At 51.2% G+C, this 22,675-nt stretch overlaps 1 protein-coding gene across 1 annotated transcript in view; it reads left to right on the forward strand.

The window, feature by feature from the left end:
- DNAI1 (dynein axonemal intermediate chain 1) overlaps nt 1–17,102 on the forward strand; it is a 184,049-nt gene extending 166,947 nt beyond the window's left edge. Inside the window, exon 23 of the mRNA XM_054397521.1 lies at nt 16,998–17,102. Coding sequence (XP_054253496.1) covers nt 16,998–17,102 — 105 coding nt within the window. The remainder of the gene's footprint in view (nt 1–16,997) is intronic.
- Nucleotides 17,103–22,675: the final 5,573 nt, after the last annotated feature.

The following is a 22,675-nucleotide window of genomic DNA, read 5'->3' on the forward strand; positions in this document are numbered from 1 at the left end:
GGTTATCAAACACTGGTCTGCCCAGGGCAGTGGTGGAATCACTGTCCCTGGAGGTGTTTGAGCAGTGTGAGGACCTGGTGCTTAGGGACATGGTTTAGCATTGATGCTTCAGTGCAGGGTCAATAGTTGGACTGGATGATCTTTGAGGTCTCTTCTACGCAGATGTCTCCTGTGATTCTGTGATAGCCCTCTGTCCCAGTTTCAGCAGCTCAAAGAGCAGGGCGAGGGTCAGGCCATGTTTGCTGGTGTGTTGTTTTCACCCTCAGTAAGGAGACAGGCTTTGTACCACTGTTGTTCTCTTAATGTAGCAGGTCTGTCCACTTAGTCTTTGGCATGTACAATCATCTTCCATTAACCTCTGCTAACAGGTTTCCTCCATTCCTTAAATTTGCAACTAATTGTCAGGTTGTTCTCCTGCCAGCTTGGCCACTGCCTTGCTGAAGCTGTCAGCTGCTGATTAACCTTTTTCCATCCCTGGTACTGGTGGGACTTGCTGAGCAATGGAGAAATTACCTTGCTAAGTGCTTACTTTAAGGACTGTAATGACTTATACATTGTTTTCTTCCCAACCTGCCTTTATTTTGCAACACTCCCTTTCAAAGAAAGTCCATTAGTTTCAGCAGCCAGCTGAGCAGATGGTTTTAACTGGTCTATGGCACTCAAGTAATTACATTTTGGTACAACAGAGACACAGCTGCAAACATGTAAAATTAATTCAGGTGCAGTATCCTGGTCAGTGACTCAAAGCAAAGAGCAGTTTATGGAGGCTATCCTTGGCCGCATTGTGACTGCACTGCTGGCCACATGAACAGCCACTAGCAATATATCCCTCTGATTTCCATAGATGATGGTGGATTGGCTTTTCCCATGGCCAATTCCTTCTTCCCATATGTGTTAGCATCAGCAAGCTTGATTATTGCTCACATGTCTCTTCTGCTTCTGTTATAATTAAAACAGCAATATATGCATGAAGCAATTAGGTTTTAATAATGCTTTTCTAAACAGGATGTCAGGGAGCTTAGCACAAAGATTTGGGTTGGAGCCAGATCAGCATCTTAAGACCGGATTGTCATTAAAATGGCTGTCTCCTGCCTGTACAGCTTGCCCAAGCACAGGCTCTATACCTGCCTTTTAAAAGTCAGAGCGTACCTCGTCTTTGTCTGCAAGCAGGTCCTGGAAGACTCCATGCTTTTGGGTGGCAGGGACAGACTAAGACATGGGTAGGAACAAGTCACCACGCATATGGAATCTGGGTCTGCTGGTGGGACAGCAGCATCCCCAAATCCAGCCTCCATTCCCATTACTGCCTGCCAGGGAGCCAGTGTTCAGGTCTGCCCTGGATTGCAAAGCACTTGTTAATCAGGTCAGGGCAGACTGCTTACTGCTGGTAGTGTATCCCAGAAGGAAGCAAGGTGGTCCACAGGTGCCTGTGCCCCAGAGGATCATTCCCTTGAGCTGCCTTGCAGAAAATCACTGGCTTTCTCCTGTGTTGTTTTATCCTGCCTCCTGGCTGATATGCAGTCCTTGTGCCCTGCATTTGTACAGCTCTTCTCTGTACAGCTCTTACTCAGACCCTTATGGACAATCTGGTGTCATTGGGTCACTGTGAACATGAACAGGGAACATGTAACACAACCTCAACATCAAGAGACATCTGCCCACAAGCCCTGATGGCCATCCTCCACCAAGCAGCACACTCGCAAGCCCATCTTCAGAAGATGATTGACACCAATGAAGCTGCTAACCAAGAGCTGCCAAGGAAAAGGGGCACTGTGATGGGTTACAGCTAAGCAAGTTTCTATGTGGGGGAGGAAGGGGTTTCTCAGCTACTGTAACAGGACCAGATCCTGGGGAAAAGCAGCAACTCTACCTGCTTTTCCTTTTAAGCCCTGATTTGCATGCTGCAGCGTATCTCAGTCGTAACTGATGCAATTTGGCATGACGTTCTACACAGTTCAGACTAACAGCGTAGATGGTTCCCAGGCTTGGGAGTACTTGTGTGGCATTTATCTTTCGCCTGTCTGCTTTCTGTGCAGTAGGTGGAGAGAAGCTGTGCAAGTCATCTAATTTGTGGCAAACGAGAGTTATGGTCTGAAATAAACAGAATACACTTTGGTGAGAATGGAGGCGAAATAGAAGGAGAAGGAAAGGAGATGTAGGAATAATCCACTTAGAAAGTGAACAGAAAATGATCTTGCTTGCCAGAAGTGCCCTTCTGTAGCAGAGGTGGCGTACTGGAGAGTATAGGGAAGAGACGCATGAGCAGAGCACATGAGCTGACCCTGTCGCACCACTTAGCAGTGCAAAAGCCTGAGATCCAATTTGGTGTACCAGGCTTGAAGGTCATGAGATGGAGGGCAGCAGCAAGAACAACAAGGGCAATTGTGAGGGTGAAATCACCCCTAAAGAAGTCCTGGGTTAGCAGGGTAAGGAAGGAAGTGCTCTGAGGTTGTGAGTTGGCAACAAAAGACTTAGGGAGAAGATTTCAGTGGGTGTGAGAGGGACATGATGCAGCCATCACCAGGAGATAGGCTGGCAGCACCATCCCTGGGAGTTTTCAAAAGAAATAGCCATGCAGGTGATGGGAGCAGAGTGTGACAATCCACCATTTGGGGCACATTGTGCTGGACACCTCAAGGACTGGGTCAAGTGCTGGACAAGCATCTGTCAGAAGCAATTCAGAAGTTTCTGCTCCCACCAAGGACAAGGGTGTACTGGTGGACTAATGCCTTCTAACCCTGCTCCAGATGACACTGTGATTTAAACAAAGCCTACACATGAGAGTGTGCCGTGGGATGACACAAATTTTCATGTGGTTGAAGTATCTGGTGCTATTTCTGGAGCATCCCTGAGTTCAAGTGCAGTCATGAAGAGCAGGAGAGAGGAAGACAGCACTGTGGCCTGACATCAGATTGCAGACTGAGCTCTTTCACTAAGCAGAGCAGTATTAGTTGTAATATATTTTCATGCCATTGGCATTTAATCCTACTAAATATGGGGCATCTGTGACTGAAGACATTTATCTTCACTTCTATTTAGAGCAAAACTCAGTTTCCAGTGTGCATTTATGTACCCAGAGTGAAGTATATTCAAGCACTCTCATGTTTGTAGCAAGCAAGAACACATTTCCTATGCAAATATTTTTTGTATTAAAAAAAAAAAAGTTATAACAAAAGTTTTAAAGAAGGTGCTGCGTTAAAAGAGAAAAAGCAGCTGGACTTTGTTAGAGCAGTTTGAAAGATGATCTCAGGATAAATATATGTATTTTTTAGTAGTGATAGTCAGAGAAAGAGGTAGAATTGCAACTTTTAAAATACCCATTCAAATAACTGCAAATAGTCTCTCAAGAGGCGCCATGCTGCATGAGATAACAGCAGTACCAAAGTATTGCAGGAGCTGCATCCATGTTTGGTTGCTTATATTAAACTGTAATCTGTAGTGGCTTACAGCAAAAAACACCAAGGTAAAGCTGAACTAAGAAAACAAAAAGAGAGGCTGAGTGATAAAACAATATCACTGGGTGGCTGACGGTGCTACCTGACAGCTGGCATTTTGCCCCTTTGGATGTGTTTGATGTACATGCCTCTAGGTGCTGTGCCTGCCCTAACCTCCTACTGAAGGCTGCCAGCTCAAGTTAAAAGGTGCTGTAAATATGGCTCTTTGTGATGGGCACAAGAGCTATGGAAGCCTGAGCATCTCTGAGATTGTTAGGTTGCATTGAGATTTGGTGTCTGGGTTTTGCTGGCAGTGCAGCAGGATTTGAAGTTGAGCTATAAGCCAAGGTATTGCCTGTCCAGTGATTTGTATGGACAGTCTCAACTAAAACCCAGTTCTCACTTCCTTGCTCCTTACCACTTGGGTTTGTGAGATCCCATAGCTAAAACATCCAGTGCTGATGCCTCCCCAAGCCTTTATAACACATAGCACGTGGGAAGGCTTTGGCTAATGTTGCTTCCCATTGAGCAGTATGTCATGATGAGGGTGATTATTAGGGGTGGAGAATGATGGTTATTAATTATGAATTATGAAATATTAATTGTGACGATTATTATTTATTATTAAAATAATGAATAACTGATTAATCGTCATATATATATATATATATTGATTCGAATGCACGGTTGTAAAAATATAGTCCATAACTGGTTCAGTATATACGATTATACCCAATTATAACATTTATGGAATCGATTTTTAATTAAGGGAATAGAAGGGTGTAGTTCCGGGTGTAGTTGCGGCTGCAACTATGTACAGAGATATTTGTAATGCTATCAAGAGGCAAGTTAAGCTAGAACTATTACATGGCTACGCACAGGTGCTTTGAATAGACTGTTACTGAATGTTGCACACATGGAAAGATGCATTCTGTCTGTCTTTGTTTGTAGTGAGGCAAGTTGCTGGGCTATGCTGGCTACTTGCTGCTTATCTGCCCGGGCTGGTCCCATCTGGGCAGTGCCCTTCTTTCTCCTGCTGCCTCCATGGGTGGGGGCAAGGCTTTCTTTCTCCTCCCATGGTTGCAGGGAGGGGCCGCTTGCTTTCCTTCTCCCGTGGTCGCGGGGAGGTGATGGTTCCCAGTAGGCGGGGCCGGTCATCTCCGATCTTGGAGATAGGTTTCGGGGGAGGGATGCAGTGGAGCAGTGCTTCCCCCTCGGCCTGGCTTGAGATGAGCTGACTATGCTGAATCTCGGCGGCTGCTTTCCATTAAGGTTACAATGCTGCAGCCTTTGCTTTGATCTCAGTGGAGAGGATATCGTTCTCTCCCTCTCTCTCTCTCTCTCGGGAAATCCTGGGTGCTTTGCCCTGACAACACAGGGCTGTGGAGTGGTAACTATGGGCCTTCTCTCCTGCAAACGGCAGGGGTCACGCAAGATGCGTTTCTGCTTTTGGCTGCTTTTGGCTGCTTAATGCTTGCAGCAGATCTGGACTGCCAGGCTTAGGCTAGTCCTTTCCCTTCTGGGCTAAAGCTTACCCTCTCTCGGGGCTTTTCCTCAGTCCTCTCGAAGACTGGGTTTACGACGCTGGTATCTGCATCAGCGAAGGGATCATCCTTTGCAGGTTCCTCGAGTGGCTCAGTGGGCTGGCTTCTAATCTGTATTCGCAGAGCCTTCCAGTATGCTTGTGTGTGAGAAGGCTTACAGCTTACGCAGCGCGAGCTTACATAGCGAGTGAAGGCAAAAGGAGAGAGCAAAGTAGTAAACAAATGGAGTAGTACTTATAGATTTCTCGAGGCTGGATCTGACCAATGGGCACACTTGTCAACAACCTGCTTCCACCTATGGAAAGGGTGAAGCTAGAATTATGCCCTTAGATGGACAGAGCATGAGCATGCTATGCAATGGGTGCATGGAGTTGTTTACCCCTTAGGAAACAGGTTGGCGCCTGAGCCTTTGTCCTCCTCTCCTGAAAGGAGGGTGGAAGGGGGGACTTACCAAAACATGTTGGGACAAGTTTGTTGGTATCTGGGGGCATAATTCTGGGCATATGGTGCCTTCCCTACACAGTGCTAAGGTCACTTTCCATTGAGGACTGCTAAGGACTAATTAAAGTAATCATAGAATCATAGAATCAACCAGGTTGGAAGAGACTTCCAAGATCATCCAGTCCAACCTATCACCCAGCCCTAACCGATCAACTAGACCATGGCACTAAGTGCCTCAAGCAGTCTTGTCTTGAACATCTTCAGGGATGGCAAATCCGCCACCTCCCTGGGCAGCCCATTCCAAAGTTCTGTGTGAAGAACTTCCTCCTAACATCCAGCCTATACCTCCCCTGGAACAACTTGAGACTGCGTCCCCTCATTCTGCTGCCGGTTGCCTGGGAGAAGAGACTGAACCCTACCTGCCTACAACCTCCCTTCAAGTAGTTGTAGACAGCAATGAGGGCACCCCTGAGCCTCCTCTTCTCCAGGCTAAACACCCCCAGCTCCCTCAGCCTCTCATCATAGGGTTTGTGTTCCAGGCCCCTCACCAGATTTGTTGCCCTTCTCTGGACACGTTCCAGTACCTCAACATCTCTCTTGAATTGAGGAGCCCAGAACTGGACACAGTACTCAAGGTGTGGCCTGACCAGTGCTGAGTACAGGGGAAGAATAACCTCCCTTGTCCTGCTGGCTACACTATTCCTGATACAGGCCAGGATGCCATTGGCTCTCCTGGCCACCTGGGCACACTGCTGGCTCATGTTCAGCCTACTATCAACCAGCACCCCCAGGTCCCTTTCTGCCTGGCTGCTCTCCAGCCACTCTGTCCCTAGCCTGTAGTGCTCCATGCAGTTGTTGTGGCCAATGTGTAGAACCCTGCACTTAGCCTTGTTAAATCTCATCCCATTGGCCTCTGCCCATCCATCCAGCCTGTCCAGGTCCCTCTGCAGGGCCCTCCTACCCTCCAGCAGATCAACACCTGCTCCTAACTTGGTGTCATCTGCAAACTTACTGATGATGGACTCAATTCCCTCATCCAGATCATCAATAAAGATATTGAACAGGATGGGGCCCAGCACTGATCCCTAGGGGACACCACTAGTGACTGGCTGCCAGCTGCCAGTGGCACCATTCACCACCACTCTCTGGGCCCGGCCCTCCAACCAGTTCTTGACCCATATCAGAGTAAATCTGTCCAAGCCAGGAGCTGCCAGCTTTGCCAGGAGCTTCTTGTGGCAGACGGTGTCAAAGGCCTTGCTGAAGTCCAGGTAGACTACATCCACAGCCTTGCCTGCATTCACCAAGCAGGTAACCTGGTCATAAAAGCAGATCAGGTTGGTCAGGCAGGACCTGCCCCTTCTGAGTCCATGCTGGCTGGGCCTGATCCCTTTAACCACCCTCTAGGTTTCTAGATTTGAGATTTCACTCAAGATGACCTGTTCCATAACCTTGCCTGGCACTGAGGTCAGGCTGACAGGTCTGTAATTTCCCAGTTCCTCCTTCCAGCCCTTCATGTGGATGGGCATCACCTTGGCCAGCTTCCAGTCATCTGGGACTTCTCCAGTGAGCCAGGACTGCTGATAAATGATGGACAGCGGCTTGGCCAGCTCATCTGCCAGCTCTCTCAGCACCCTAGGATGGATCCCATCTGGTCCCATGGACTTGTGAGGATCTAAATGGCTCAGCAGGTCCCTTACTGCTTCCTCCTGGATTACAGGGGGACTATACTGGTCCCTGGCTCCATCTGCCCGTTCAGGAGGCCAGCTGCCCTGAAGACAACCTGTCCCACTATTGAAGATTGAGGCAAAGATGGTGTTAACTACCTCTGCCTTTTCCTCGTCTTTTGTTACTATATTCTCCTCCACATCCAATAAAGAGTGGAGGTTGTCCTTGCCTTTTCTTTTGTCATTTATATATTTATAGAAATGTTTTTTATTCTCCTTTACGGCAGTGGCCAGTCTAAGTTCTAAATGGGCTCTTGCCTCTCTAATTTTTTCCCTACAAGACCTAGCAATGTCCTTAAACTCTTCCTTGGATACCTCCCCTTTTTTCCAAAGGTGATACACCCTCTTTTTTTCCCTTAATTCCTTTAGAGGCTCCTTGCCCATCCAGGCCAGATGTCTTCCTCCTTGGCTCCTCTTCCAGCATGATGGGACAGCCTCTTCATGCACCTTCAAAAGTTCTTTCTTGAAGTAAGTCCAGCCCTCCTGAACCCCTTTGTTTCCCAAGGAACTTTCTGAGTTAGTTCCTTGAATAAGCCAAAGTCTGTCCTTCGAAAGTCCAGTGTGGAGGTTTTGGTGCTGCCTCTCCTGGTTTCACCATATATTGAAAGCTCTATTATTTCATGGTCACTGGACCCCAGGCAGCCTCTGACCACCACATCTCTCACCAGCCCTTCTCTATTTGTAAACAGTAGGTCAAGCTGGGCTGCAACCCTTGTAGGCTCACATAACAGCTGGGATAAGAAACTATCCTCCATACACTCTAGGAACCTTCTAGGCTGCCTCTTCTCTGCAGTGTTAAATTGCCAACAGATGTCTGGCAGGTTAAAGTCACCCACAAGAACAATGGGAAGTGATCTTGAGGCAGCCTCCAGCTGCTTGAAAAAAATTAAATCAACCTCTTCTTCGTGGTTGGGTGGTCTATAACAGACTCCAACCAGGATGTCAGACTTGTTAGCCTTCCCCCTAATTCTTACCCACAGGGACTCAACCTGGGCATCCTTAGTCTCTACTTCCATGATGTCCAGAGCCTCCCTAATATACAGGGCCACTCCTCCACCCCTTCTCCCTCTCCTGTCTCTCCTGAACAGTCTGTAGTCATTGATTACAGTACTCCAGTTGTGAGAGTCATCCTACCACATTTCTGTGATGGCAACAACATCATAGTTTTCCTGCTGTATCTCCTTTCATCATCAGACAGATCACTGTAAGGAGGAGCTTCCTCGGCATGAGTTACTCTCTCCTCTGGAGGTTTTGCACAGCTTGTGCCTTCTGGCCAGTTTGTGATCACCTCCACCAAACCAGGCTTTTCAAGATTTCCCATTCGAGCTCTCTGTGTAAACAGGAGTGCCAACATGAGAAGACATGCTTTGTAAACTCTCTGTCCAGCAGCTTGGAGGGGTTTTTTTGTGCAGCTCTTGAGGGCTGCAGAGAAGATCAATGAGGCCAAAAGCACTTCTTAGGATCAGACTTGGGGGGTTTCAGGCACTTCCCCAACTTCTCACAGCCCGGAGGAGACCAATTCTTGACAGCCTTGTCACACACGTTCAGTTGTGGCACCCCTGGCAACATGGTGGCTTTGTGCTGCCGGACAACCCCAGATATCCACTCCATAGCCCTCTGGTATTCATTACTGGCAAAACTTAGTGGGTACTTCTCTCCAGGGTCCCTTCCCAGGTGGAAAAGCAGTGGCAGGGTCGTGTGCTCCTCCTTTGTGTGTGTTGTCACTCCAGAGACATTCTGGCCAGACAGAAATTGATGCCCTTGCTGTACTCCTCCCAGGAGTTGCTCCAGGTCCAGTAGTGAGCCTTGTAAATCCCAGCTCTCACCGCATCATAGATGGTAGCCAATGCCTTGGGGGGTTGGCTAAAAGACTGGAAAAAGAATGGATGGCAGAGAAAAGGAAAGCCTATCTGGGCTGCAGATCTGTGGCAAGACATTGCTGCTCGCATTGAGAGAATCCATCTTCAAATGTCTTTATGCCATCCCATGAGGAATGTTTGCAGCTACAGATGGAAAGAAAAAGAAGGCAGACTGTTTTCTCCTTGCCTGGGAACAGGAGGGAGCACTTGTGTGCAACCAGCAGCAGTCTGGTACCCAGCACTCACAAGTTTAGTAAGAAAGGAAAAAGAAGTTGGTATCCACTTGGGAAACTCTTGCAGCTAGATCTGCCTGATGGTTGTGGTGTTGTTCCTCAGTAGCTTTGCTCTTAGGAACGTGAGCATCGATGTGTCTCACTTTCACTGGGATTCTCTCAATGCGAGCAGCAATGTCTTGCCACAGATCTGCAGCCCAGATAGGCTGGAAGGCTTCCAGCTCCTCCTGTTTGTTACCATACTGTGTGCATTAGTGTACATACACTTCAGCTGGGCTGCTGATTTTACTCCTATCTCTGGCTTACCACCCTCAGCCTCCTTTGGTTCATCTCTAGTACTGTTGTGTTTAACCTCCTCCCCCTTCAAGCCTAGTTTAAAGCCCTTTCAACAAGCCCCACCAGCTCATGTGCCAGGACTTTTCTCCCCCTCTGAGACAGATGTACCCCATCTGTTGCTGGCAGATCTGGGGCCGTATAGAGTTCCCCAAGATCAAAGAACCCAAAATTTTGTTGGTGGCACCAGCCTCTGAGCCACTTATTGATCAGGCATGATTTCCTGTTTCTTTCAGCGTTCCTACCTGCATCTAAGGGTATAGATGAAAAAATTACCTGTGCTCCTGATCCCTCAACTACTTTTCCCAGTGCCTTGAAGTCTCTTTTGACTGATTTAAGACTTCTGGTATTGACCTTATCACTTCCCACCTGCATAACTAGCAAGGGATAGTAATCAGAGGGCTGTACTACATTAGGCATCCCATCCAGAAGCACCTGACAGCACTGAAGAGAGTCTGAGCTCAGCAGGGATGGATCCAGGGTTTGAAGGCAATGGCAGAGGCACCAAGGAGGCAAAGAAAAGAGCATCTCATCCCTCTGTCCTTATCCCAATGGTAGTTTGCATTATCAGGACGTCCTGGGCTGGAGGTAAAAGCTTTGGGGCTTTTTTCTCTACTCCAGCCATTTTACAAATCCTCTGTGGGTCAGGGGAGGGCAATTATCTTGTGCACTGAGTACATGATGATTTTTCCCAGTGTTTAGCACTAAATCTGTGAACTGGTATGAGTGAAAATATTTTTCATGCACCTTGTGAGGAGTCTATCATCTCATCACACTGCTTCATTTGAGGAGGCTGCTATTGGTTTGACTCAATGACCAAGAGTAATGATGCCTGAAGGCAATGCTGTTCTCCACCTCATGCACACAAATACACACTGCTTGTAGCTGGAGTGTGGCTAAATTGTCTCCAGGGCTGGCATTGTGACCTCCTGAAGGAGCAGACAGCCTGTTGATGATGCTTTCTAATCACAACATTGGGGAAGGTCGGAGTTAGGAGTATTCGCTCATTTGGCCTGTTTTAGGCCATCATCTTTAGATAACTTAAAAATCTATCCTTTATTTTAAAGCTACTTTTTGGGTGATAAGTTGAACTGAGGATCACGACCACATTCCTGGTTTAAGACCGTAAATGTCAGATATGGAAAAGGCAGAAGACTAATTGTTTTAAATTGTTTTGGTGGGTTTCTGTGGCTGGTGCTGGGATAAATTCAGAAGTTAGAAAGTCATTGTAATTTCCAGCTTGGCGGAGCTGTGGGAACTGCCACAGGCACAGACTGTGCTCAGCTTGGCCTTGCTTGCTGAAGTTTTCATGCATGGCTGCTAAGTGTGGTGTTCTTATATCTATATTTAGGTGGCTAAATTGGTGGTGTGTAAGAGCTGTTGCTCATGGCTCTGAAGTTAGCAAGAACAGGGAATATTCAAGGTAGCTGGAAGCCAAATCTCTTGGTTAGTGCCCAAGCAGAAGAGCTTGGTGCTGAGCCTTTCTTAAACCTTAGGTGAGCATTATCTTTTTTGTCCTGCACCCTGCAGTGCCCACCAGCACCCTCCTCATTCTCCCCTGCCGTTGGACCTAGTGAGGCCATGCTTTATACAGCAGTCACTATGAGATGGGCTGTGCTGTTGGGCAGCTTCCTGTGCGCAGCTATGGTACACAGCTGAGGGTACTCTTGATGCTTCAATAAATCCTGTTAGCACAACTTGCACAACATGCTCCAGGGGGTTGCTGCTTAGTTTTTCTTGAGCTCCTTGCTGAGGATCAGCAGAGATCGCACCATGGCACCAATCAGCCAGAGAAGGACTGTAGAATCTAGCGCAGGTCACACAGGAATGCATCCAGATGGGTCTTGAAAGTGTCCAGAGACGAAGACTCCACAACCTCTCTGGGGAGCCTGTTCCAGTGCTCTGTGACCCTCAGAGAGAAGTTGTTCCTCCTCATGTTGAGATGGAACCTTCTGTGCTGTAGTTTACATCCACTGCCCCTTGTCCTATCACAGGGTGCAACTGAGAAGAGCCTGTTCCCTCCCTCTTGACACCCAGTGCTCAGATATTTATAAACATTTATGAAATCCCCCATCAGTCTTCTCCACACTAAAAAGCCCCAGGTCTCTTAGCCTCTCCCATAAGGCAGTGCTCCAGACTCTTAATCATCCTCATAGCCCTCTGTTGGGCTCTCTTGAGTAGATCCCTGTCTCTCTTGAACTGGGGAGCCCAAAATTGGGTGCAGTATTCCAGGTGAGATCTCACCAGGGCAGAGTAGAGGGGGAGGAGAACCTTCCTCAATCTTCTGGACACACTCCTCTTAATGCACCCCAGGATCCTATTGGCCTTCTTGGCCACAAGGGCACATTGCTGTTCCACGGATAACTTGTTGTCCACCAGGACTCCCAGGTCCTTCTCCATGGGGCTGCCCTCTAGATCACATCCTAACCTGTACTGGTGCAGTTACATGAGACCTGTCTGCTCTGTTGTGCCTTGGCATGGTCTGATGAAGATGCCAGCAGAGGTGTGAGTCAAACGTGTGCTGGAGCAAAGAGAGCTTCTTGCCCTGAAGAGAATAGATTTTAGCTGAATCTGGAAAGATGAGCATCTTTGAGGCAAATGATCCTTTGTCGTTGCTGATACCTGAACCTCCCAGCCATCCCCTGGGGTTTTCTGATTATTTCATTGCTTGCAAGCAGAACATTTCCTGCATCATTTATTTCCAAACAATAGCAAAATATGCCTAAATCCTTCTCTTCATCCTGTGAGCTAATTCTTCTGTGGGCCAGGAGCAACACTGTCAAACTAGACTGTAAAGGTGACTTGGGGCTCTCTGTGGATAAGCAAGTTTCTGCTGAATGTAAATGGGCTTGTTGAGAGCCCAGAAGTGATCCTGCCACCAGTACTGCCTCCAGTTCAGCATAATTCCAGCTTTGACAGCTATATAACAGCAACAGAAGTAAGACCATGACAGGGTAGGTTTATGAAGGCTTCAGGGCTGCAGGTCATATCACATCTCTGTGTTTTGTTCACACCCCAGGGAGAAAGTGACAAACATTTTTCTGTGCTCATGAAGGAGTTTGGGTTTCCTTGGTCTTCCCAAAAGAATTTGATGGACTTGTCACCAGTGTATTTTATTAATGGAGGAGCCCTTACCCTGAGGGTGTCCCCTTCACCTACCTCTGAGCAAGGCAGAAGGGATGAGAAAAAGTCTTCTCCAGAGGCAACATACCTCTGAAGATCTGGCAGGCTGTGTGCTCCTTTCCACTGAGACTAAGAATGGGAGTTTTGGGAAGCCCCATTGGTAGCTTCTTGGGGCTTCTCACCTCCTTCAAAATCCTCTTTTGCAGATAATGCAGAATGAAGCTAATGTCCTAGGTTACTGGCCTGCTTTGTAAAGTGGCCAGATCCTGGCCTAGCATGAATGTGCCCAGAAATCCCATCCTGCCAGGAACAGCAGAAACTGGAACTATCTGTGTCATGATGACAGCAGGGCAAAGCCAGGCTTGTGCCCCTTGGCCAAAACTCAGTAGGGAGTAGTGTTCCGTCTGCTGCCAAGGAAGTTATGAGGATGCTTCTGTTTGTGTTTGTACCAGCAGGGTTGGCTTCCTCACTACTTTAAAACATAAATATGTTTTGCTTTATTTAATTGAAACCTTACAGCAGATGTTTTATGATTATTCCACCAATGAGAAAAAAAAAATAGGATGCTAGAAAGTGCCAGCATCATGGCTTTTTTGGGAGTTATACTAACTCAGCAGTTTACTGTTCAGCTAGGGAATGAAGGCATCAGCCAAGATCAAGGAATCCAGTTGAAACTGACTCCCATATCCTGGATGTAGAGTTCAGTATGTGCTAGCATGGAGAGAGCTGGGGCTTCCAGGGTGATGGATCTAGGGTCTTCAAACAGCCAGACATCACTGTTCTCATCATTGTCCTCTCTCTGCCCTCACCTTGGGATTTCACCTCAGTCACCTTCCACCTTCAGCTTCACTTATATTGTCAGCACTCACCTTTGGGGCTGAAAGAATGACCAAGGGTGCTGTAGCACTTGTGCCTTGCAGTGACAATAGGGCCAGAAGCCCCATGCCTGAGTTTTCCTTCCTGGAGAGCCAGAGTGGAGCCTAGGCATAAAGGCAAAGGGGGCATAAGGACAAAAGAGGACCTTGCTATGAACACAGCAGCATGGGGGTCTTCCCTCATCTCACCTCTCAGAGCTCACATTCTGTCAGTGAGGCAGAGTCCATCCCCACAGAGTACTTTTTCTACTGCTTCCATGAGTTTTACCGACAAATCTCTCATCACTGTTTCAGCCAAGAGCATTTTGCTCTCCTTCTGGGGACTGTTAATGATAAAATCAATGCAAACACTGCTGTGAGTGACTCTGGCATCCGTTTTATGAGATCCTTAGGGACAGACAGCTCTACAGACTCCACAGCTCTACATCTGTCAGCTCCATGCAGGGGATTCTTTGCCCTGACTTCCCTCGGCTCTAGTAAGCCCCATGGGTATGAGGTAAGCAGGGATGCAGGCAGAGGATGGGCTCAGCTACATGCCAGGTGGCAGAACTCCACTAGTACCTTTTCCACACCTGACTGTGACATCCACCAGGAGGTAGAGCTCATCATCAGCTGTGCATGAAGGTGATGCTTCCCTGAATCACATATGCTCCAGGAAATTCTAACAGCTCTGTTCCAAGAAGGGCTGCTCCTCAGAGGCCTGATGCAGGCAAAGCCTGCTGTAGGAAGCTGCCATGTGCATCCAAGCAGATGCCACAGTGCTGTGGTAGTGCCATCAGGCAGCCTGCAGCAGCCCAGCCAGCTCACATGCATAGGTGCCCCGGGAAAAGCAGATGGAGGAATAAAGGGAAACTTTCCATTCCAGTGCCCCCAAAAGGACATTTTAATTTTCCTCCCCTGTACCATCCTGCTTGCCTAGTTATGTGGCATTAAATTAGGGCTGGGGTTCAGTTACAGCTCATTACAGGCTTGCATGTAGCTTTGCTGCGGCTTGCTCAGAAGCACCAAAGAAGCTGAGCCAGTGTGAAAGTCAAGGTTTTGGGGGTAGCTCAGTGATTAGGAGACGAGTCTTGCCTGTGGCTGTTGACTTCAGCCTGTGGCTCAGACATGGTCCCTGTGGACCTGGCATTACCACCTGGAAGGCATCGGTCAAGTATTCTCCCTGACCCGATCCCTGGGGAGAACAAAGGGCTTGGAATGGAGTCAGTTTGATGGGATATGGCTTTTCCTGGCTAAGCAAAGTAGTGTCCTCTTCAGCCTGTCCCAAAGACTTGTGCATGGTGCTGTGTGATGAAGGCTGCCAAAGGGAGTGTTTTGAGTGCTGTCAGATAGCAAAGCAGCTTTTCTGCAGAAATAGCTAAGTCCTGGAATACCCTGAGCAGCTGTGTTTATCTCAATGCTCTCACTCAGAGAGATGCTCAGCTGTGACGTGGGCCATTAGCACAAACATCACTCCCAGTGCACGGACCAGAACCACAGAGGGTGCTGCTCACTTAGCAGCATTAATACAAACCAGCAATATCCCAGTGTGCAGTCAATGGTCTTGGCAAATAAAAATCAACCTTAGCTCATCCAAGCACTCAGGTCAAGAGTGGGGCTGTCTTCCCTGGGAGCAGGGATTTCCATGTATTTTGTTTTTCCCACCCAGGGCTGATTTCATCCCAGCTGTGCCCTCCAGCAGCCAAGGAAAGCTCTGCTCTCTCAGGGCTGTGCTGCGTTGGGGTGAAGGATCAGACTGGGGATCCTCTGGAACTTCTTCCCCAGTGGTCATCATCTTGAGTGATGCCCATGTTTGCTAGAGTAAAGTATTGAGATCCCTGTAGCCATACAGCTTTCTCTTTGGCATGCCCAGGCATTTCTCTCCAGTGCTGAAGGTGCATCCTTGTAACTGCTGCACACGAGGCCATTGGAGAAGCTGATTCAGCATGAGAACTGAGAAGAAAGCAGGTGGCCTCCTTCCTCAGACACTGTATGTTTCTCCCTTGGCCTTCAAGAGCATCCCCATACAGAAGCTGTGCTTTGGGAATGCCAGGAGGAGCCAGCACAGCAGCTTTCCATAGACTGGCTCCAAGCCTTGTGTGGTGATGTTCCCTCTTGCTCTGCCACAAGGTTGAGGACTTGCTGCCACCTCTGCCACCTGCCAGACTGGATACTAGCCCTTCCACTCACCTCTGCTTGGCATCTGCTTTATAGGTTGCCTAGAGCCATGTTTGGCACAGAGGAGCTTGCAAGCCCCAGAGCAGGGCCCATTCCCCCTCAGATCCAGAGGCAAGAGGAGATCTGGCAGGCTGGCAAAGGGGAAGGCTGAGAAGGGAAGGCAGGGCTGAGTGACAGGATGCAGCAAATGGGTGAATGCTGTTTTGGAGGACTCCTGAGGGGTAGCTGATCAGTTGCAGGGCAGCTTGGTGTGCTGAACACAGACTGGAAAATTCCTCTGCTGCAGCTGTGTCTGGCATGCATATACCTGAAGAACCTAAACCTAGTTGTCACTTTCCCAAATGCCCCAAGCAATCATGAGAGCAATGCACTGATGCTGCAGCATACAGCAGGTGTGGCACACTGCCTGAAGCACTGTGTGGCACTGGTACCCCTAGCAGAGACATCATCCCCCACCAGACCTGGAAGCTTCTGCTGCTCCCAAGCAAGGAAGGATTGAACTGGACAGGCTTTTTTCCCCTCATGCTACATGATTTCTCCCAAGATGCTGACAGTTTTATTCAGCACCAACAGAGGGAGCTGCTGGAGGCTTAGAACAGGTGCTGGAAGACACTGGGAAGAGCTTGTCTTACCTGCCCATGGGGTTGGCTCAGCCATGTGCATCGAGGCACAGTGCTGTTTCTAGGGATGCTCGGGGTGTGCCCAGGTACAGCAAAGCCCATCTTGGAGCCCTGACTCACTTCTTCCCACCAAGTTAGGGGCTCTCAGCACCTGCTTGCCCTCCTAGGAAAAGTTATTTTGGTGCAGAATGATTCCCACTCCTGAGGGTGCCTCTGCCAAGGAACATCAGGATGGGATGGGCATGGTGGGATCATTTTGGGGAGGGTTGGACATCTACATCGCTGTCACTGCCCTGAAGTTGTACATGCTTGGTACCTCCCTGCAATCTACAGGAAATGTTGGAGGGCTCAGAGGCTGGTCCAGTCCCATGAGGCTGAGAAGAGCTTGGAAGAGAGGGGTAGAAGTGTGTTTGTGTCACTGTGGTGGATCAACAGATCCACTCCCATGCTTATCCAAACCCTTCCTTACTGCCTTTCCACAGACCCATTGGGGTTTTTACACACCTTGGGCTTGAAATAGAAGGACAGGCAGGTGCCTCCACCTGTGGATGAGCCCCTGGCAAGGGGACACAGCAGACCAGTAGCCCTCCCTATGCCAGACCCCTACCCATCCCCACAGATCTCACAGGTCTGCCATGCTTATTCTCTTCACAGGCAAAGAAAGGCCAGGAGGTTAAGAAGGGCCCAGAGGTAGAAATTCCAAAGCTGGACAAGTTGCTTAACCTGGTGAGAGATCCAGAGAGCAAGACGGGGAAGTGAGCGAGGCAATTGGCAGCTCCACTGAGGGCCACTGGCTGAACAAGCCCAGCTTTGATCAGCAGCTGCTTAGCATGCAAGCCAGGGGCCCACAACACTGCTCTTTGCATCGTGGGAACACTTGGCCTTTGTGCCCCAACAAATAAACAGAGGTGCTGGGAGAGCCATGGTGTGCAGTTGTCTCTGTGGTCAGGGTGACTCCCTGCACTTGGTACCCAAGAGCTGCAAAGCCCACAGTTCTTCCCCACTCTTGGCTGGGCTTGCACCAGGTGAGAGTGCTATGAAAGACAGGTAGCGAAACCTCGGGGCTGCAGTTTAGTGGCACCCAGTCCCAGGTGGCCAGAGAACAAGCACTGAGCTGCAGCCTCACAGCCATTTGTGGGGTCAGCCACACATAGCGCGATGGCTTTTGGGGTGGCAGCCTAAGCCAAGGCGGCTGAGGACCCAGCCCTGGCCACCCATGGCTGTTGGAGAGGGATGTGCCACCACTCCAGCCGGTGTATCATAGCAGCTGCTGGCCACCAGCTTCAGGATGTTCACAACTCCCCTCTCCCCAGCTGTTTCACCATGGGGCTTGGCCACTTCTGCCCATTTGGTGGCTGCAGAACAGATCCTTTCCACTGCTCTGGCACTTTGCAGCAGAGAGATTAGCTTCTACGTGGCTGTGGTGCCAGCAGGAGACAGGGTGGCCTCACCGCATGCTGATGAGCAGGGACAGGCTGCCACCACTGGAGCCTTGCACACAGATGCTGGAGCTGGGGACCAGAGGCACTCATCCCACCATGCAGGGGTGTTGACAAGTCCCCTCCCTCTGCTTACCTGTCTCCCTCACAAGCACCTCTGTAGCTTAAGGCCATAGCTTGGAAACTCTAGTGTCTCTAGCACCAGGCCTGGTGGGTGCTCCTTGATGACAGCCCCCAGCACACAGATTTCTCACCCAGCATTTAAAAGCCACAGACAGATTAACACTTCCTTGTCACCATAACGCAGCAAACTGCCCACAGTCCTGCAGGGACACAGCCGCCAGCCCTGGGGCAGCCACTCCTCAGCACTGGCAGGACATGCTGCCTCCCAATTTTTCAGGCACTGTGCAGAGCTCAGAAACGCTGCCTGGTCCTACAATTGGTTTATTAGTCTAGTAAAACCAATGCTGCAAAGGGTGAATTAGCTACATCTGACATGGGGAGCAACTGCAGGCTCTGCCAGGCTCAGCCCAGCCTAAAGAAGGACCCTGGCCGGCATCCCTTCCAGCACAGCCCACTCCTCTGTCCCCTTATTGCAGTGGCTGTGCCAGCAGGAACCTTGACTATTGCTCAGCTCTAGGACAAGCAGGGCAAAGCCCTCCAAAACCGACAGCAACCACAGGCAGGGTGGGGGAATACAGCTGCCAGGTTTAGAGATCAGCCAGACTGCCAGCATCCCTCCTCAGAGAGCCACTTTGGTCCTTGGGGAACGATGGGGCTGAAAGACAAATTGCTGTTTGTCCTCACCTCCCTGTGTCTCCCACTTTCTCAGCAAAAAGCCATCCCAGGCTGCTCTCAGCAGGGACGCCAACAAGGGCAGGTCTGGTGCCTGCAGGCAGGTCAGACCCTACTGTCTGGCCTCAGCTGGGAGTAGGCAGGAAGGCAGGCAGGGACACATACCTGGAGGGCTGTTTGCCTAGCAGTGCTGGTGCCAGTGCTGGAGGAGATTGACAAAAAGGCCAGAGGCAAATGAACAGACCATGCAGACCCTCCTGTGGCTCGTTAAACTGGGTCCCGAGGCAGACAGGTGCGTGAAGCCTTCCTGAGGTGGCGGGAACATGGCACCCAGGGCCACCCCTAAAGACATCCAGGCTGGTAACACCCTGCTTTGCTGATACAACCATGGCTGCTGAAGTTCCCCTGGCCACATCCCACCATGGGGCAGCCAGCCCACCAAGGGACAGGTGCCCATACCATTCCCGCTACCTCACCATTTCAAGCCACCAGCTGGTTCCACTCAGGTCTGTGACACAGTGGCCTTTGGCCTAGGCCACAAGCACCAGCAAGGAGCCCACAGGTTATCCCCAAAGACAGGATGCACTCAAGAGCAGAGCTCCTGCTGTGCTTGCTGGCTGCTGGGACATGCAGAAATATCCCCATAGCATGTCCCTAGCCACTGTCTCTTCAGCCCCATGGTCACTGTGGGCATCCACAGGGACTCCACACAACAAAACCAGGCAGGCAAAGACCTCTGCCACATGTCACAGGCCCTGTGAGCATCCTGGCATCCCCTCTGCTCTCATAGTGCCTGGTCCAGTGCACCAGTCCCAGAGCAGGAATCCAGGATGGTGCAACTCCTTCAACACAGCCTGGTACCCAAGTCCCCAGGCAACTCATGGCTGCAGCAGGTACTTCTCTTCATTCCTTGCCTCGTCTGCATCAGAAGCTGGGCTCTTCGTGGGGCATGAGGGTGTCCTGCATGCCTTGCAGAGGATGAGGAAGAGGATGAGGATGAGCAACGCAATGATACAGTTAAAAGAAATTGCCACAACCGCTCCGGTGGAGAGAGCAGCGCCCATCGCCACTCTCCCGTTGGAAGAACCAGGGCCTGCAGCTCGGCCCCACGCTTGGGATGCCAGTGCAGCAACTGAGCGCGCGGCCTCCACCCACTGGCATTGGCAGTGGACAAAGGGGATGGCGATGGTGCTGGCAGTGGGATGGGGATGGGGCCAGATGGGCAGCAGGACAGTGTCACTGGTCACAGTTTGGCTGCTTGCAGCTGTGTCCTGCGCTGTTGCAAAGGATTGATCAGAGCTTTCTCTCAGCTTCCCCTCCTCCGGCAGGGCAGTGGGGACACGGGGACCCTGCTCCTCCCTCCTGCACCTGGAAGGGAGACAGTCACTGTCACTGCCAGCACGAGGGGACAAGCTGTTTGAGCCTCCCACGACCAGCCGTGAGGGTGCCAGCAGACAGTGACCCCAGGGGCTCCACTGGGATTTGGAAGATGCTATAGCTCCCAGGTCAGCTGCTGTTTGGGGGGCCTTCCCAGCACACCACACCCCGGCTGTTCCCCTCTGTTCCCTGCCAAGCTGGAGGTGTCCCCAGTGGGAGATTCATCGCCTCATGCCGGCCCAAACCCCCTTTCTCCGGGACTTCTCCGGGTGACTTCAAGGCACCCTTGGCCCAGACCTTACACCCTCTCCACCTGATTTTGCTGCCTCCTGCACCCGCTGCGAGGTTCCGAACTTCAAAAAGGGGGGAACGGCTGGGTGGGCAGCAGGTGGCGGGTTGGGGCAGCCCTTCCTTTTGTCCCAGTTTCGGGGAACCCCAGTGCCTCTAATCTCCCGCCCTGCGAGCAGCGGCAAACCCGCAGAGCTCGCGGCCCGCAGCGGAGCACCGGGCAGCAACAGGTCCCGCCGAATCCGCCCTCCCGTCGCCGGGGCCCCGGCGTTACCTACCTGTCTTCGCTCCGGGAGCCGCCGGAACCCCGCTAGCGGGCGGACTGGTGGGCAGCGCTACCGGGGCCAGGTCCCGGTGCGCGGAGCGGGGTCCCGGCGCAGGCTCCCGGGGCGGAGCGGAGTACCGGCACCGGACCCCGGTGCGCGGTGCGGAGGCCCCGGTGAGCGGAGCTGGGTCGCGGCGTGGCGATCCGGAAGGGGGCTAGTGGCGCTCGCTGCCGGTATCGCCCCGGGCGCGGTCCCGACGCGGCCGCCCGGCGGATGCCGCAGCCAGCGAGCTACCCTCTCCCGGGAGGGGAGGCCCCGCCCCCGCTCAGTGGCGGCCGCCCCCGCTCAGTGGCGGCCGCCCCCTCGCCCCTCGTGCGCCATTGGGCCAGCGCTCGGCCCGGTGCCCGCCCCTCGGCCGGCGCCCACGTGAGGGGCGGGGAGAGCGGCAGGGCAGCGCGCGCTCTCCCGGCGCGGGCCCGTCCTCTGCTGCCCCGTCCCGGGGCGGCTCGCGTTGGCAGAGACCCATCGGGTTCCGCCGCTAATGCAGCGCTGCCAGTCCGCCACCAAACCGCGTCTCTCAGCCCTGCATCTACACAGCTTGTCAGGGATGGAGACTTACCGCTGCCCGGGGCAGCCCTTTCGACGCGCAAATTCTTCTTAATATCCAGCTGATACCTTTCCGGGCACAACGGGAGGCTGCTTGCTCTTGTACTGTTGCTTGCTACTTGGGAGAGGAGACCAACCCCCACCTCACTACAGGATCCTCTACAGAGCGATATGGTCTCCCCTCAGGCTCCTTTTCTCCAGGCTAAACAATCCCAGTTCCCTCAAGCCACTCCTCATAAAACTTACGCTTTAGACCTTTCACCGGCTTCACTGCCCTTCTTTGGACACTGTCCAGGAACTCAATGTTCTTCTTGTAGAAAAGACCTCAAAACTGAACACACTGAGCAAAGCCTTCAACACTGTCCCGCATGACATCCTGGTCTCCAAACTGGTGACACATGGGTTTGATGGGTGGACCACAAGATGGATAAAGAACTGGCTTGATGACTGCACCCAAAGAGTGGCTGTCAATGGCTCCATGTCCCAGTGGAGGCCAGTGACAAGCAGAGTCCCTCAAGGATCAGTCCTGGGACCAGTCTTGTTCAACATCTTTGTTGGTGACATGGACAGTGGCATTGAGTGCACCCTCAGCAAGTTTGCTGATGACACCAAGCTGTGTGGTGCAGCAGACACGCTGGAGGGAAGGGATGGCATCCAGAGGGACCTTGACAGGGTGGAGAGGTGGGCACAAGCCAACCTCATGAGATTCAACAAGACAAAGTGCAAGGTCCTGCACCTGGGTCGGGGCAATCCCAAGCACAAATCCAGGCTGGGCAGTGACCGGCTGGAGAGCAGCCCTGAGGACAGGGACTTGGAGAGACAAGAAGCTCAACATGAGTCAGCAGTGTGCACTTGCAGCCCAGAAAGAATTAGGGCTGTTCAGTCTGGAGAAGAGAAGGCTCCAAGGTGACCTTATTGTGGCCTTTCAATATCTGAAGGGGGCCTACAAGAAAGCTGGGGAGGGACTTTTTAGGAGATCAGGTAGTGATAGGACTAGGGGGAATGGAATCAAGCTGGAAGTGGGGAGATTCAGGCTGGACATGAGGAAGAAGTTCTTCCCCATGAGAGTGGTGAGAGCCTGGAATGGGTTGTCCAGGGAGGTGGTTGACGCCCCATCCCTGCAGGTGTTTAAGGCCAGGCTGGATGAGGCTCTGGCCAGCCTGATCTAGTGTGAGGTGTCCCTGCCCATGGCAGGGGAGTTGGAACCAGATGATCCTTGTGGTCCCTTCCAACCCTGACTGATTCTATGATTCTAAAGCCAACCAGATCCTGGGCTGCATCAAGAGAAGTGTGGCCAGCAGGTCAAGAGAGGTGATTCTCCCCCTCTATTCCACTCTGGTGAGTCCCTACCTGGAGTACTGCATCCAGTTCTGGAGTCCCTATTACAAGAGGGACATGGACATGCTGGAATGTGTCCAGAGAAGGGCCACCACGATGATCAGAGGGCTGGAGCACCTCTCCTATGAGGACAGACTGAAAGAGTTGGGGCTGTTCAGTCTGAAGAAGAGAAGGCTCTCAGGTGACCTTCTTGTGGCCTTCCAGTATCTGAAGGGGGCCTACA

Source organism: Indicator indicator, chromosome Z, assembly GCF_027791375.1.
Source record: "Indicator indicator isolate 239-I01 chromosome Z, UM_Iind_1.1, whole genome shotgun sequence".
Taxonomy (NCBI): Eukaryota; Metazoa; Chordata; class Aves; order Piciformes; family Indicatoridae; genus Indicator; species Indicator indicator.